The 14,232-nt window shown below is 52.3% G+C and overlaps 1 protein-coding gene across 1 annotated transcript in view; it reads right to left on the bottom strand.

The window, feature by feature from the left end:
* Positions 1–2,220: 2,220 nt before the first annotated feature.
* Positions 2,221–14,232, bottom strand: part of SEMA5B (semaphorin 5B) — a 49,973-nt gene continuing 37,961 nt past the window's right edge. Inside the window, exons 12-22 of the mRNA XM_055568395.1 lie at positions 8,179–8,296; positions 7,857–8,038; positions 6,686–6,829; positions 6,338–6,485; positions 5,972–6,197; positions 5,405–5,623; positions 4,807–4,977; positions 4,555–4,704; positions 4,177–4,221; positions 3,537–3,742; positions 2,221–3,307 (exon numbers count right to left, since the gene is read on the bottom strand). Coding sequence (XP_055424370.1) covers positions 3,149–3,307; positions 3,537–3,742; positions 4,177–4,221; positions 4,555–4,704; positions 4,807–4,977; positions 5,405–5,623; positions 5,972–6,197; positions 6,338–6,485; positions 6,686–6,829; positions 7,857–8,038; positions 8,179–8,296 — 1,768 coding nt within the window. The 3' untranslated portion in view covers positions 2,221–3,148. The remainder of the gene's footprint in view (positions 3,308–3,536; positions 3,743–4,176; positions 4,222–4,554; positions 4,705–4,806; positions 4,978–5,404; positions 5,624–5,971; positions 6,198–6,337; positions 6,486–6,685; positions 6,830–7,856; positions 8,039–8,178; positions 8,297–14,232) is intronic.

Consider the following 14,232-nt stretch of genomic DNA (forward strand, 5'->3'; position numbering starts at 1 on the left):
TAGTGCAGGAAGCCCAGGTACTTGCCCAGGTGTGCTGCCTCACCTGCCTGACCATGTGGGAAGATGATCTCTTTGCATTGTTAATGGGCTCCTAATCTTGGCTGCTAAGGGTTACAGTTGAGCTGCTCAAAGACTGGGCTATGAGACAAGAACTCTGTACTCTGGGTCCCAATAACTGTCCACCACACGGCCAGTGTCTGCCACCAGAGAGAGGAGGCCGGTTTTTGTTCTAAATCTCATCTGTCCTAACAGGAAAAAGGTGCCCAGCTCTATTTCTTCCTCCTGGAGAAATGAACCAGCCCCTCTCTTTTTAGGCCCCTACCTTAACCCCACCTTCCCTGATACTTTATTCTTCCAACTTCTGATTCCTTCTGAAATTGAGTGCTCAGGTTTGACCCACATCCACTCTACTAGATGATTGCTATTCCTTCATCTGCTTTCTGTCTTCATGTATTATGATTGGGGATTACAGATACATCCTAGTTTTATTGAAAATAGTGACAGAGCTTTTGTTTTTTGTTCTCTATGTTTTTGGAGTGATGTTGAGATACCACCCTTTATTTACATTCCCCAAGTCTCTGCTTTGTTTTTCAACATAACTGTTAATTGTACTTTTTGGTTTCCTGAATTCTCTAAATTTTCCGCAGTGAAAGTATACTACTTTAATAAGAAGAAAATGCACACACACACACACAGAGTTATTTTGAGACAAGAGGCCCAAGAAGGCTTGGAGCACCCAACCTGGCATCTTCCTCCCTCTTGCTGGAGGTTCTTGCTGGGCCAGCTGAGCCAGTGAAGCCCCTTTTTCTTTCACACTTTAGCTCCCTGACACCATGCAGCCATCCATGTGGCCTCAAGCACCTGCCAGAGAGCATCACACCCTCCTTATCAGGGAGCACATTTCTGGTTTCCTCAGTTCTGGGCCAGCCTATGAAGTAGCCTGTGCCATCCATGCAAGCTCATTGCATGCAGTGTGGATCCTTTCCAGAGTTATGAATGGTCATGCCTCCAAAAACACAACAGGTTTTATGAACAAAGAATTCAGTGTGTGTATGTGTGTGTGTGCATGCACGTGTCATGGCACGTATTTTGCCATGACACACATGGGTTTACCTCCCACTGTTGCCATTCCAGTCACAGTGGCTGGGCATGCCACAGGAATTCTCCATGACTACTTCCTCCAGACCTGAACAGTACCAGGCACATATGAGTGACCCCTGTGAAGCAGGCACCCTGGGCCCTGGAACACTCTTGAACTTCCCTGTCCCTGTGAAGTCCAAGGGAATCCAAAACCCCAAGATCTAGCACAGACCCCTACAAGGTCTGCATTCACAGGGTGAGCAGGAACCCAGTGAGGAATCCCCAGTTCAAGGGATTTGGGGATCCCCAGAAATCCTCGTATGTGCCCTGAGCTCTGACTGGGCTCCACCCCAGCCTGAGGCCACTGCTGTTGCCCTTGCCCCGGTGAGCACAAAGGTCTCCTGTTGCCCTTGTCCCGGTGAGCACAAAGGTCGCCAAGACACGCGGGCCGGAATGCTCTTTTCTTCCTCCTCCTCTCCTCCCCAAGATTCTCTGCCTCATCTATCCCCAGGATCTCACACTTTACAGCCTAACCTACAAGTAGACTTTGCTGGGAATCCTGTAAGAATTGATCCAGCCAATTAAGTCAGGAAATTGCTCTCTAAATTTAACATGTCCATCAGTCTCATCCAAAATGGAAGCACTGATTTCCTGGGCTGAGACTTTGAGGCTATTTTGATTTAATCCGGCAAAAACTACAGCAGGCTTCCCCCACCTCACAGGCTTACTCATGTCTCAGTCAATTTTGATTTATTAAACTCAGCAGTGTAAATACCTCATAAAATACCCCTCATTAATACTCCCCTGCTGGACTCAGATATTTCCACTGTGGAGCCTGATAGCGCTGCTAAGGGAACAGGCAGAAATTTCCTGTTGTACTGCCTTGAGTTTTCTTTGTGTCCCTACTTGTGAATTTGTTTATCTGTAACCTCTTTTCCAACAAGGGTTTAGGGCAACATGTGTGTGGAGATTTATTCACAAATGGCAAGTTATCCTCTATTAAAGTCAAACTCTACCTGGGTCATCTGCCCCACCGTGAGAATATCATCTGTCACCCCAGTGCATTGCCCTAATTGATCAGACTATGCCAAGAAGAGCCCACAAACATATGCACGAAGACGTTACATTTGGAGACTGGGTATCATCTTTAATTAATCATGCCACAGCCTAACATCCTTTTTGTTGCTGTAGCAGATTGTGATTGTGTGTATACGTGTGTGTGTGTGTTCCTGAACAGATGAGGGGCCAGCACAGACTCCCAAGCAGGTCTCAGCCAACAGCTACATCAAGCAGCAACTGGAAGGCAGTCTCCAGAGCAGCATGGGGGCTGGACTCCCGCCTCCCTTGCCCCTGGGCTACCATTCGTGCAGTGCACTCTGAAGGAAAGGCTGAGGGATGTGCCAGCCCAGATTAAAGGACTTCTCAGCAAAGATCAGCCTCCAGCCCCCAGTTCCCACTGCCTCTGACCGGAGGGACGTCCCTGGGCCATGTTCAGACTGCTAGGAGAAGGTGGACAACCTGGGCCAGCCTTGGTCCCCATGTCATACTGGGGCAGCACCACAATGGCCCAGCCCTGGGCAGAGAATCCAGAACTATTAGGGCCATTAGATTAGTTTCTTTCCAAGATAATCGGGATGTGGCCCAGGCCCTTCCTGGGGCCAGCCAGAGAGGGGCAGACTCAGCCCATGAGAGCCACACAGGCCATCATTTCCAACCCAAACCTAAGAGCCTGCCTTCCTGATGTCTCACTCTCCAATTCCCTCACATGCCTAGCAGGTCCACAGCCCAGACATGGCAGGGGAGATCAGCATGATGGTGGGTTGCAAGCAGGCCATGAGAGACCTGGGCTGAGCCAGAACCGCAGCCACGTGCCAGCCTGAAGCCAGCCCTCTCCCCCATGGTCACTGCCAGCCAGAGCTCTCTGAAGCCGGATGGGACCCCTGGCAAGGCAAGGCAGCAAGTTTCTGGCCTACTGCAGAGGGAGAACACCAAACTGGCTCCACCGTCCCATCTCCACCTGCTCTGTGCCTTTGGAAGGCAAGGAGCCCAAGTCCCCTGGACAGTGATATCAGCTGTTGGGGAAGCACCGTTGTCCAGGTGAGGCCTCAGGCCGGAAGCTGTGTTTGTTCAGTGGGCTTGGGTAGTAGGTGGTTGTGTACACGTTGGTCTGCTGCAACGGGTAGAAGTTGGCTCTGTCATCAGGGATCAGGTTATTCTTGTTCAGGGTCTGTGGGAGAAGGAAGAGAGGAAAGGGTGAAAAGGAGAGATGGGGCAAGGGAACAGGCCAGGGCAAGGAAGTCAGGAGCCCATCGATGAGAGAACATTCTGGGTGTTGACACAGTGTTCTGTTTACAGTACCACTGCCCCCTCTGAGAGCTCATCCCAGTGATGCCCAGCTTAGGGCCAGGACCCCTGCACCCTTCACCCAGCCCCTGCTTCTACAGGAGGGCTCCCACCTTGAATTCCATGGGCGTGTACTTCTCATTCTTGGGGGTGCCCCCACCCTTGTAGTGCAGGTGGTTGGGGGTGGCGGGATGGACGAGCGTGGACTCCTGGGACTGGTGCTGGCAATGCTGGCAGGCCAGGTACACCGCCAAGGTCAGCAGCCCAGAGCCCAGGAAGCAGGAGATACCTGTGGCCACCAGGTGGATGAGACTGAACCCTGGGAGAGCAAGAGGCCAGAAGTAAGGAAAGGGCCACTGTGAAGACCCCCCACCAACGGCCTCCTGAGAGGAGGCTCTGAGACATAAAGGGCTTTGAGGCCAGAGCTATCAGAAACAAGGAAGCTGAGTGGCCTGTCACCAAGGACCTGTCTCACAGGACCACCTGTGGCTTGGATCAGAGGAGGCAGCCAGTGGTGTGGAGTTGTGTGACTCCTCTTGAATACAGACTAGACAACCACTTCTTAGTTGGGGGACAAGGGTGGAACTGCCTGGACTCCCCTACATATGGTCTAAAGCAGTGCAGGACCTCAATAAGGTCTGCATGTCCAGAGCAAGAAGTAGACTCCAGATTTTGGAGTAGGTGGGCCTCCTCCTTGTAGGGGTGGTGGTGGGTAGAAATGCAGCGTTGTGAGCTGGGGCAGGTTCCTTTTACCTCCACAGCTGGTAGCCTCATCCACACTGGAGGCAGGCAGGATCACTGCACGAAGACAAGCAGAGTGGGTGTCAGAGGCAGGGAGGGGAGGGGATGGGTCCCTCTTAGGGCTCGGTATGTCTCTCTCAAAGGACCCCTGGGTCAGCAGTAACCTGTGGGACTGGGACTGGAGACTTTCACTCCTCTTTGTCTCCCCCAGAACCTCACCTCTGAGAAGGGTTGGCCCATCCACTAGATGAGAAGGGACAAAGGCCCGAAGTGTGTGAACGTCCCCTCTGGCGTTTCATCCCGCACCCCATAGAATAGTTCAGAAGGGGAAGGAAGTTGGGGACTCAGAGCAGAGAGGGTGGGTGTGAAGGTGCTGGCTAGAAGACCCACCGGGAATCTCGCTGTAAGGGCAGGGGCGGCTCTGGCTGCTGTTTCCAGCACAAGCGCTGGGCCCAGGGACCAGCTCCTCACAGTGCCTGTCACGGCTTTGCACTCCGTCCTCAGTGCATGCACTCCACTCAGACCACGGCGACCAGCCTTCTGTAGGTTGTGGGTTGGGATGAAGTTAACTCCTCAGATCTCATAGTTGGGATGGGCAGGCTCCACAGTTGCTCCCCAGATCCTACCAGACGCACTCAGTACCTGGGCAGGCCTCTGTGGCACACAGCGCCTCCTCCGTGTGCAGCCCGAGACAAATGTCCTCGCCGGGGGAAGGTGCAGGGCTGGTGCAGGAACGGGTGCGTTGGTAGTGGCCGCCACCGCAGGAGGCAGAGCACGGGGACCAAGAGGTCCAGCAAGACCAGGCACCCCTCACTGCAAGGCACGTGGTGTATGAAGAGGGGCCACGGGTGCAGGCAGGGCCCAAGACAGTCTTTTCCCCATCCCAGGTCACTCTGCCCAGGCCACCCCATGCCTACAGCCCACTGTGAGGGAGTGCCCCCTTCCCTCAGGGGAGGCAGGGCAAATGCAGGCTGCAGAGAAGACCCCCAAAACCAACTCCATGTCAAATTAAGCATCTTCTCTGGCTAACCCATTAGGGAAGAGAAAATAGCAGAACAGAGGGTGAGGAAATGCCTGGTCCCTGCTGTGTCCATTTTCAGGGCCAAAGAAATTGCTTTGGGGCCCCGTGTGCAGAGTGGGCGGGGAGGAGTGGTCTCCACGCTTGAGCTGAGGCCTGGGTAGGCCTGGGAGTTCCCTGGGCGAGGGGTTCCCTGGGCAAGATTCCTTGGTGGAGGGTTACCTGGACAAGCGTGCGGGTTGCAGTCCTGATACTCGGCGGCATCACCCACGCAGGGCAGGCCCCCGTTTCGGGGCTCGGGGTTCGTGCATGTTCTCTTGCGGACGCGGAAACCCAGCTCACAGTCCCGGGAGCAGGAGGACCATGGGCCCCAGGCGGCCCAGGCCCCGCTCACCATGAGCGGGGAGGCGCCCCCGCTGCGCAGGAGATCCTCCACCAGGGCTGGAGGAATAGAGGGGGCTGAGCTTTAGCCAAAATGTTAAGTCGCTTCAGTCGTGTCCGACTCTTTTTCGACCTCATGGACTGTAGCCCATCAAGCTGTCCATGGGACTCTCCAGGCAAGAATACTGGAGTAGGCTGCCATGCCCTCCTCCAGGGAATCTTCCCAACCCAGGGATCGAACCAGCATACGTCTCCTGCATTGGCAGGCAGGTGCTTTACCATTGCTGCTGCTAAGTCACTTCACGCCACCTAAGCCTTCTCCCAAACCGCAACCCTTCCCCGCCCACCCGTCCCCCAGCTCTCACGCCACCCCGCCCCTTCCCCGCCCCCATCGCCCTGGGGCTGTACCGTCAGTGTCGCAGGCTCCTGAGCCGTCCGCGGGGCAGGTTCGGGTTTCCATCCTCCTCCGGCCAAACTGCAGCCCGTGGGGGTCGGGCAGCGGCGCACGGCAAGTGAAGCGGAAGCGCTGCTCCTGCCGCGCCCCGCCCTGGGTCACATTCACCGGCAGCCACGGCGTCCACGGCGTGTTGCGCCGCACTTCGGGGCAGGCCTCAGGGTTGCACGTCTTGAACTCCTTCGGGGTGAGATCCAGTGCTGTTTCACAGCTGTGCAGACCCTGGCCTGCCCCTGAGCTCCGACCCCGCCCCGTCTGCCCTACCCTGGGCTGCGGGTCCAAGCATCCCGCGCCCGCCCCCGCCTCGGCCGGACCCTCACCACGCCGCAGCCCGGGCAGGAGTTGCCGTTCTCACAGGTCCGGCGGCGCGACTGCACGCCGCCCCCACAGTTGCTGCTGCACTTGCTCCAGGAGCCCCAGGATGCCCAGAAGATGGGCACCGGGCAAGGCGTGTTTTCGTTACAGAACCTGAGGAGCAGAACGGGAGGAGTCATTACTCCTCCTTTTCCTATGAGAGGTCACTGGGATTGTGAGACTTGGGGAAAATTGGGAAAACGAGGGTCCATTGGATCACCCAGAGAATCCAGACCACCTTCTGGGGGGCCCCGGGAAGTCGGGGACCTCGGGGCTGGCTTGTCGCGGAAACCTCCAGCCACACCCTAACTCACCGCTCCTCCCGGCTCTTGCCCACGCAGATGCGGCCCCCGTGGCGCGGCGCAGGGTTGCTGCAGCTTCGCTGGCGGACCTGGAATCCGATCCCACAGGAGGTGCTGCACAGGGCCCAAGACGACCACGGTGTCCATGCCCCGTTCCTGGTGGGGCCAGAGGGGACAGAGACAATGACCCTCTGAGTCCTAGCCTCTCCAATCTAATAATATCTGCATATATGGGTTTTGTATTGTTGTCAGGAAGTGCCATTCACGGGAAATACAATAGCCCCTAGCCAAACCATCTCAGGAATGACGTACTCCTGCATTCATTTGTTCACTCGAACATAGATTGAAAGCCTTCTGCTATACACCAGGCTGTACTCATGCTTAGAGCACAGCGATAGGACATGGCCTCTACTTGCAGGGACAAAGGACATCTTCTCTAGAGAAGAAGTCCTTTCCCATCTGTAACCTTTGTTTCAGCCTTGTTGGCTGGCAGACCTTACAAATTTTGGTTCTACAACTAACTGGCTTTTTAAGGCTGGGCGATTTATCCAAATCTTCTGTGTTTCATCATACTCTTACCTTTAAAGTAAGGATACTGATTGTATCCTACTCTGTGAGGGTGTTGTGATGGTTAAGTTAATAAATGGATATAAAATTATTTTAAGAGTGCCTGGAATTTTGGATTATTTATTTTAACCACTTTAGGGAGTCCCCAGGTAGTAGGCAGTGCAGTAGGTAGTAGGCAGCTCTCTCTCTCTCTCTACATAGGGAGAGAGAGAGTCTCATTTAACCCTCCCAACAACCTTCAAGGAGGGCACCGTAACCCCCATTTAGAGAATCTCAGAGTGATTAGGTGGCTACTGCCATCCCATGCTGTCCTTCCAGTTGGGGACTGCAAGGCTTATTGAGGCTATAGATCGTCTGGGAGTGACTTCTATGCCTATCCAGACTTCTTCTTTGTCTGCAAAGCACCACCAGGCAGACACTTCTCTCCCACTGGCCTGGAAACTCTCCCAGTGCTGTTTCCTGCCTCAGACCTCAGCCACCTGTCCAGTCTCCTACACAGCCCTGAAGTATTTTCTGTCCCTTAGTCTAAACACCTGGCTGGGATGATGCCCCATTTGCTCTATTCCCCTTACTCCATTCCAAGGCCACCGAGGGCCTGCCCTGTATCCTCACATACCTGGAGCAGTTGGCAATGTGAATGGCTGGCCCCAGGCAGTCGAGGCCCCCACAGCGGGGTCGAGGGGAGTCACAGGCTCGGGACCGACACAAGCAAGAGCCTGAGTTGTCCCCATCCAAGTGCTCACATGGTTGCCATGGTGACCATGGGCCGAAGCCCCCATCCCGAGTCACATTTCGCACCTGTGGACACACATCGAGAGCACGACCCTGTCACCCAAGGCAGGGGCAGAGAAGACACAAGGCCTGTGGGGACACTGGTGGACAGTTGGCCTGAATTCAGGGGAAGAGGTCCCTGGTAGGGGCTACAAAAGGGTGCTCACAGGACACGCTGTGATGTTCTGGGTCCAGAGGCTCATGTTGGAGCTGTCCTCGAGAGTGCTGCAACGTTGCTGCTTTCCATCCCAGCCGCAGTACGGGTCCCGTGCCCCCAGGCAGGCCCTGCCAGACAGAGGTCCGGAGCCTCAAGCCCACTGGACTCCCACCCTCATCTGCATCCCAAGAATATGCCTGGACACTCCTCTCTGGACACCCCTCTCATCCAGATGTCTTCCACAATAGTAACTAAGTTCCTTGACTCCTTACTGTGTGCCAGGCATCATTTTAAGCACTTTACAAGTGTGAATTAACTCAGTGCAACAACTCAGTGAGGAAGGTACTGTTATTATCCCCATGTTATATGGAGGAAAACCAGAGCTAACCCTGGACTCACACTCTTACCCTCCAGAGCCTGCACACTTAACCAAGAAACTACTGAGTCTGAGTACTTGCCTGAGTCAAGGGTTCCACACTGCACATCTAGGGCCACAGGTGAAGGTGTGGTGAGCAGAAACCCAAAGAGGCAGTAACTCCCTGCCAGATGCTATAATTATAGTGATGGAAAGGACCTTACAGATGATCTGAATCAGTGGTTCTCAACCCTGGCTGCACATCAGAATCACTAAAGGAGCTTTTTGAAAAGTACTGATACTTGGGCCCATCCCAGACAAAGTATCTCTGGGTGGGTGGTAGGGGGTTTAAAAGCTTGTGGATGATTCTAGTGGGAGCCAGGTTGGGAATCGTGGGCATCCATAATACAACCTTTCTGTTAAACAAAGGAAGAAACAATCACAGAGAAGGGAAGAGGTATTTCCCGAAGATCACACAAATTTTACATGACCGAGCTGGGGTTAGAATCTAGGCACCCCCTACCACCACCACCACCACACTCTTCCCCTTACGCTTCTGCGTCCCAGCTGGAGGCTGTATCTGACTTCACACATCGACTAAACATGGGCCCATGCCTTAAAACATAGATGCAGGGGACATAATCCAGGGTCACCTGGACATCCACATGCTTGTGCTGCTCAGTGGCAGGGCCCAGCATCCAGTGCACTAGCATCATAAGAATAAGCTCAAACTGGGATGGGGCAGGGGTCACATCCCAGGTTCCTCTTCCCAGGCAGGCCGATCTGGTCGATCTGCAGTAAGCCAGGAGAGGAACGGTTCATACACCGATGCATGCCTCAAAGCTCCCACTTCTCATATCCTAGGCTCCTCTCTTTCCTTTCTCCTCTGACTTAGTCATTGTATCCTCTATGCTGCTGCTGCTGCTAAGTCGCTTCAGTCGTGTCCGACTCTGTGCGACCCCATAGACGACAGCCCACCGGGCTATCCCGTCCCTGGGATTTTCCAGGCAAGAACACTGGAGTGGGTTGCCATTTCCTTCTCCAATGTGTGAAAGTGAAAAGTGAAAGTGAAGTCACTCAGTCATGTCTGACTCTTCTAGATCCCATGGACTGCAGCCTACCAGGCTCCTCTATCCATGGGATTTTCCAGGCAAGAGTACTGGAGTGGGGTGCCATTGCCTTCTCCGGGTGTATCCTCTATAGTTTTTAACAAAAAAAAAAAATTGTGTCTCTACCAATAAGACTTCAAGGACGGGGGGAAAGAGTATGGGAATTAGGGAATCAGGATGTGCTATCCATTGCTAAGTCAACACAATCTCAGCTTCTGAAGCCTGAAGGAAGTTCCCTCCAACACCCAGAGAGCCCACCGCCAATCTCAGGGTATACCCTGGGTCCCTTCTGCCTTTCTTTCCCCAACTTCCACTCCCTCTGACAAGGCCTGGCTGCTCCACAGCAGTGGGCCTGCTGCGTACAATCTAGGAGCGCACTGCGAATGGAGCAGAAATTGGAGGTTAGAAAGCAGAAGAGGCTTAGGGTGAAGGAGGTGCTGCATGACAAAGAGGGTGGGGGAGCCCACGCCATGAGTTGAGTCTGCAGAGGGGTTTTCCATTGGCCAAAGGGGCCAAGGCTGCCTAGCACTGAAGGGATACACAAAGGAGTCAAGGGGCTGCCCCTTTTCATGAGTCTAGGATAGAATCTTCCTTTTCTCTTGAAGCTTCAGGGAAAATCACCTGTCAGGGGAGTTCTTTATTTTTGGTGAGTTCAATAAGCCATATCAGGCTCCAGAGAGAAAAGAAGTTATATGAATACCTTATAAAGAAGAGGTTGGGGCTCCCCTCCTTGCCAGAGGAGATCAAAGACAGTGTTGTCTCTTGCTCCAGCAACTTATGACCTCATATAAGCGAGACAATGCCTGGGCTTCAGTGAGTGACAGCCTCGCTGATTGCCAGTAAGCACACCATGGCCCACCTGGAAATCCAGAATGCTCATCTGTTGCTATGTTTCCACTTTGTTCTCTCAAGGACAATTTGTGTAAATTATACAATGTACAGGTGCTCATGTTTTCATTCAGGATCAATGGTTTGGTCTGGGGGTGTTTCACCAGCAAATGAGTCAAACTAGATGTCATGGGACTAAATACAATACATGTGCAAAAGTAGTCCCAGCAACCGGTGCTTCTGAGGTTCTGCTTACCCTCTGACATTTGGGCCAAATTTTCTGTGAGCAGACTCAGTCGATCAGAACTCAGTAAAGCCCATTCCTGAGTGTATTTGCCTCAACTCTCAGAAATGGGTATCAAACTCAAGAAGCACTGACATGGTACTCCACAAGCAGTACAGATTAAATAATAAAAAGAGAACTAGCCATGACTAGTGATTAATAATAATACACATGATTCTATCCATCAGAAACAACCGTATGCTAGAAGAGAGAATGGATAAGAGTAGAAAATTTGAATTGATTTATACAAGGTAAAAACAGAAGATTCTGGAGAAATGCAGTTTGCCTCATGCTACTTCTCTTATCTAGGGCCTAACCAGTTCTAGAACAGTTGTTCCCAGTCTTGAGTACAAATTAGAATCTCCTGGGGATTTTTAAAAACAGCTTAGGCAAACAAAACAAAAACCCTCCTATTTCTGGGCCTTCAGGACTGGAGTAAGCCCAGGCACTGGCATCTTTGAAATACTCCTCAGGTGATTATAATGAATAGTAGCCTTTAGAATTGCTGTTCCAGGGCCACTTTTGTCAGGGTTCCCATCAAGAAATGAAGTATCCTGTATTTCTTCTAATCCATGACAGGATAAAGAGCAAAGAAACACACAGAGTAGATGCTGGCTGCAGCCCCTCAGCCAGGATCCCTCACCCTCAGCCTCTCCCGCACTCAGTCCTCCCAGAGAAGAAAGAGGAGACCAGATTCTCCACGGACACACCTGCCCTGCCCTGGCCCAGGTTGCCCGAGGGGACCTGCAAGACTCCCCGGCACCAGTGCCTGAGCTCTTCGCTTGTCCACATTTGCTGCTTTTGACCAAAGGCCACTTCAAAGCTTCCAGAGCAGAGAATGTCCTTAAGAAAATTAAAGCTCCAAGCAGAGGAGAGTTACAGTGTATCTCTGATGGCAGGAATGGGTGGTAGTTAAGAGTTTCTTTCATTAAAAAAAAAATAAGAGTTTCTTTCATAAAGTTAGCCATCAGACCAATAATATATCACCATGTCTTTTTTACTGCAGTGTCTCAAGCAGTCATACAAAAGGGAACAGGTTCATTCCCTGGGCTCAGAAGCAGGACAAAGATGGATGGTGGAATTTACAAGGAGGCCAATTCCAACACCATGTAGCCATAGTTTCACAAAGGGAGCTGTCCACGGTGGAGCTTGGGAGCAAGTGGTCATTACTTAAAATGGCAGTGGGGGGAGCCCAGACCCTCTGCCAGGGAGGGAGGTTGGGATAAGCTGGCAAGACAGGCCGCTCACTCCAGGGTGGCATGAAGGAAGAAGGGGGCGGTTCTTCAGGCATAAAACACTGCTTTGCAGAGCTAGTCAGCATTCATTCCCTCTGCTCCTTCTCCTGTGAGCCCTGGTCTCTCTGTGGTCAGCTCAGTGTCCTGGTCATGCCCCATGGGGCTGAAGTTTGCCTGAGAGAAAGGAGGGGTCTAGAGACAAGCCCCTGGATTCTGGACAGAGGAGGGGGCCTGTAGGGGCCTCTGCTTACCCGTCCTCAGCTTCTTGCCAGCTTTGGAAGAAATGAGGAAAAAGGAAAGAAATGTCTATCATGGAACACAGTAGAAGCCTGTGACAAACTGCCTCGCTACAGCACACATTCTGATATAGTGTGATGGGCAGGTGGCTCCCAGACTCCCGGAGCGCACAGCCTGCTGACGGCACGGGCTTCCTCTGTTCATTCTGCTAACTTTTCATTAATGAGACCTCACATTTTAGATCCACCTACAGCACTACAGTAGGGTTTCTACTGTACACATCAAGGCCTCTTATCCCAAACTCAGGAAACCAACAGTATTCGATTCCGAATTGACCTCTGTCTATCTTTCTGTTCCACCCGGCCATGCTCCGTGACCTCCCTGTCCCCTGTCTGCAGAACCGCGTGCATGGGGAAACAACAGGCATCATCCTTCCTTTCATTCCACTGCAGCCCCCATTACATCATATCTGGCCCAGAGCCACAGCAGCTCACACTGGCCAACCATCTGCCCTGCGACAATGCTACTCGCCACTGTCTGCTTGATCTTTGTAAAACACCTTTTCACACTGCCCATCACTCTACTCCTCTGCTCAAAGACCACTTCAGTGCCCCCAGTCACAGAATTCAAGTCAAAATTCTCCCTTGGCATTCTTAGCTGGCCTCAATCCACTTTCCAGTCCCACTCCCCTCCTGCACCAACCTCCTCTCAAGGCCAAACAATCAATCAACTTCAGGATCAGTCATGTGTGGAAGGCCACTTTGCGCCTGGGGCTGGGTGTGGCCCCCCTGGTGGAGTATAGAAAATACCGGGACACTGGGTTTACCTTCGAGGATTTACATCCTCTTAAACAACAGGATACATGTGAAAAGTTATGACACAAGAGTTAAAGAAGACAAGATATGAGGGAAACACCATGATTCATTGCCAAGCAGTGCTGTCTGTATTCAATATCACAGATCCTGAGACTCCAGAGAGCCCAGGAGGCTGATGGCCCCTAAATGCATTCGCAGAGATAAAAAAAAGGAACTAGGACCAGCAATGACTAGTTACCAACGATGACTCACTTGCTGGACTAGGCACTTCATGAGCATTATTCCCAATCCTTACAGTTTGTTTGCCAAAATTAAATAGCATGCGTGTTAAGTCACTTCCCTGGTGGCTTAGATGGTAAAGCGTCTGCCTGCAATGTGGGAGACCCAGGTTCGATCCCTGGGTTGGGAAGATCCCCTGGAGAAGGAAATGGCAATCCACTCCAGTATTCTTGGCTGGAAAATCCCATGGATGGAGGAGCCTGGTAGGCTACATACAGTCCATGTGGTCACAAAGAGTCAGACACGACTTAGAGACTTCACGTAGGTCACTTCAGTTATGTCTGACTCTTTGCAACCCTATGGACATAAAATGGGTCCTTGACCTGCAGGAATAATTATCGAGGTGTGTTTGGTGCTTGAACTCCAAACAGTATACTCTTACATACTTTATCCAGCTGATTCTCCAGTACCTCCTGGAGCTGTTATTTTGTACATGTTAGAGGTGGGAAAGGCAATGGCAACCCACTCCAGTACTCTTGCCTGGAAAATCCCATGGACAGAGGAGCCTGGTAGGCTGCAGTCCATGAGGTCACTAAGAGTCGGACACGACTAAGCGACTTCCCTTTCACTTTTCACTTTCATGCATTGGAGAAGCAAATGGCAACCCACTCCGGTGTTCTTGCCTGGAGAATCCCAGGGACGGGGGAGCCTGGTGGGCTGCCGTCTATGGGGGTCGCACAGAGTCAGACATGACTGAAGCGACTTAGCAGCAGTAGCAGCAGAGGTGGGAAAACTGTATGTCTGAAGATTATCTGTTCAGCTGTTATGGCCTAAAATGTATCTCCCAAATTCATGCATTCAAGTCCTATCCCCTGGTATCTCAGTGTGTGTTAGTTGCTTCAGTCATGTCTAAATCTTTGCGACCCAATGGACTGTATCTTGTCAGACTCCTCTTTACATGGGAGTCTCCAGGCAAGAATACT

The sequence above is a fragment of the Bubalus kerabau genome, chromosome 2, assembly GCF_029407905.1.
Source record: "Bubalus kerabau isolate K-KA32 ecotype Philippines breed swamp buffalo chromosome 2, PCC_UOA_SB_1v2, whole genome shotgun sequence".
Taxonomy (NCBI): domain Eukaryota; kingdom Metazoa; phylum Chordata; class Mammalia; order Artiodactyla; family Bovidae; genus Bubalus; species Bubalus kerabau.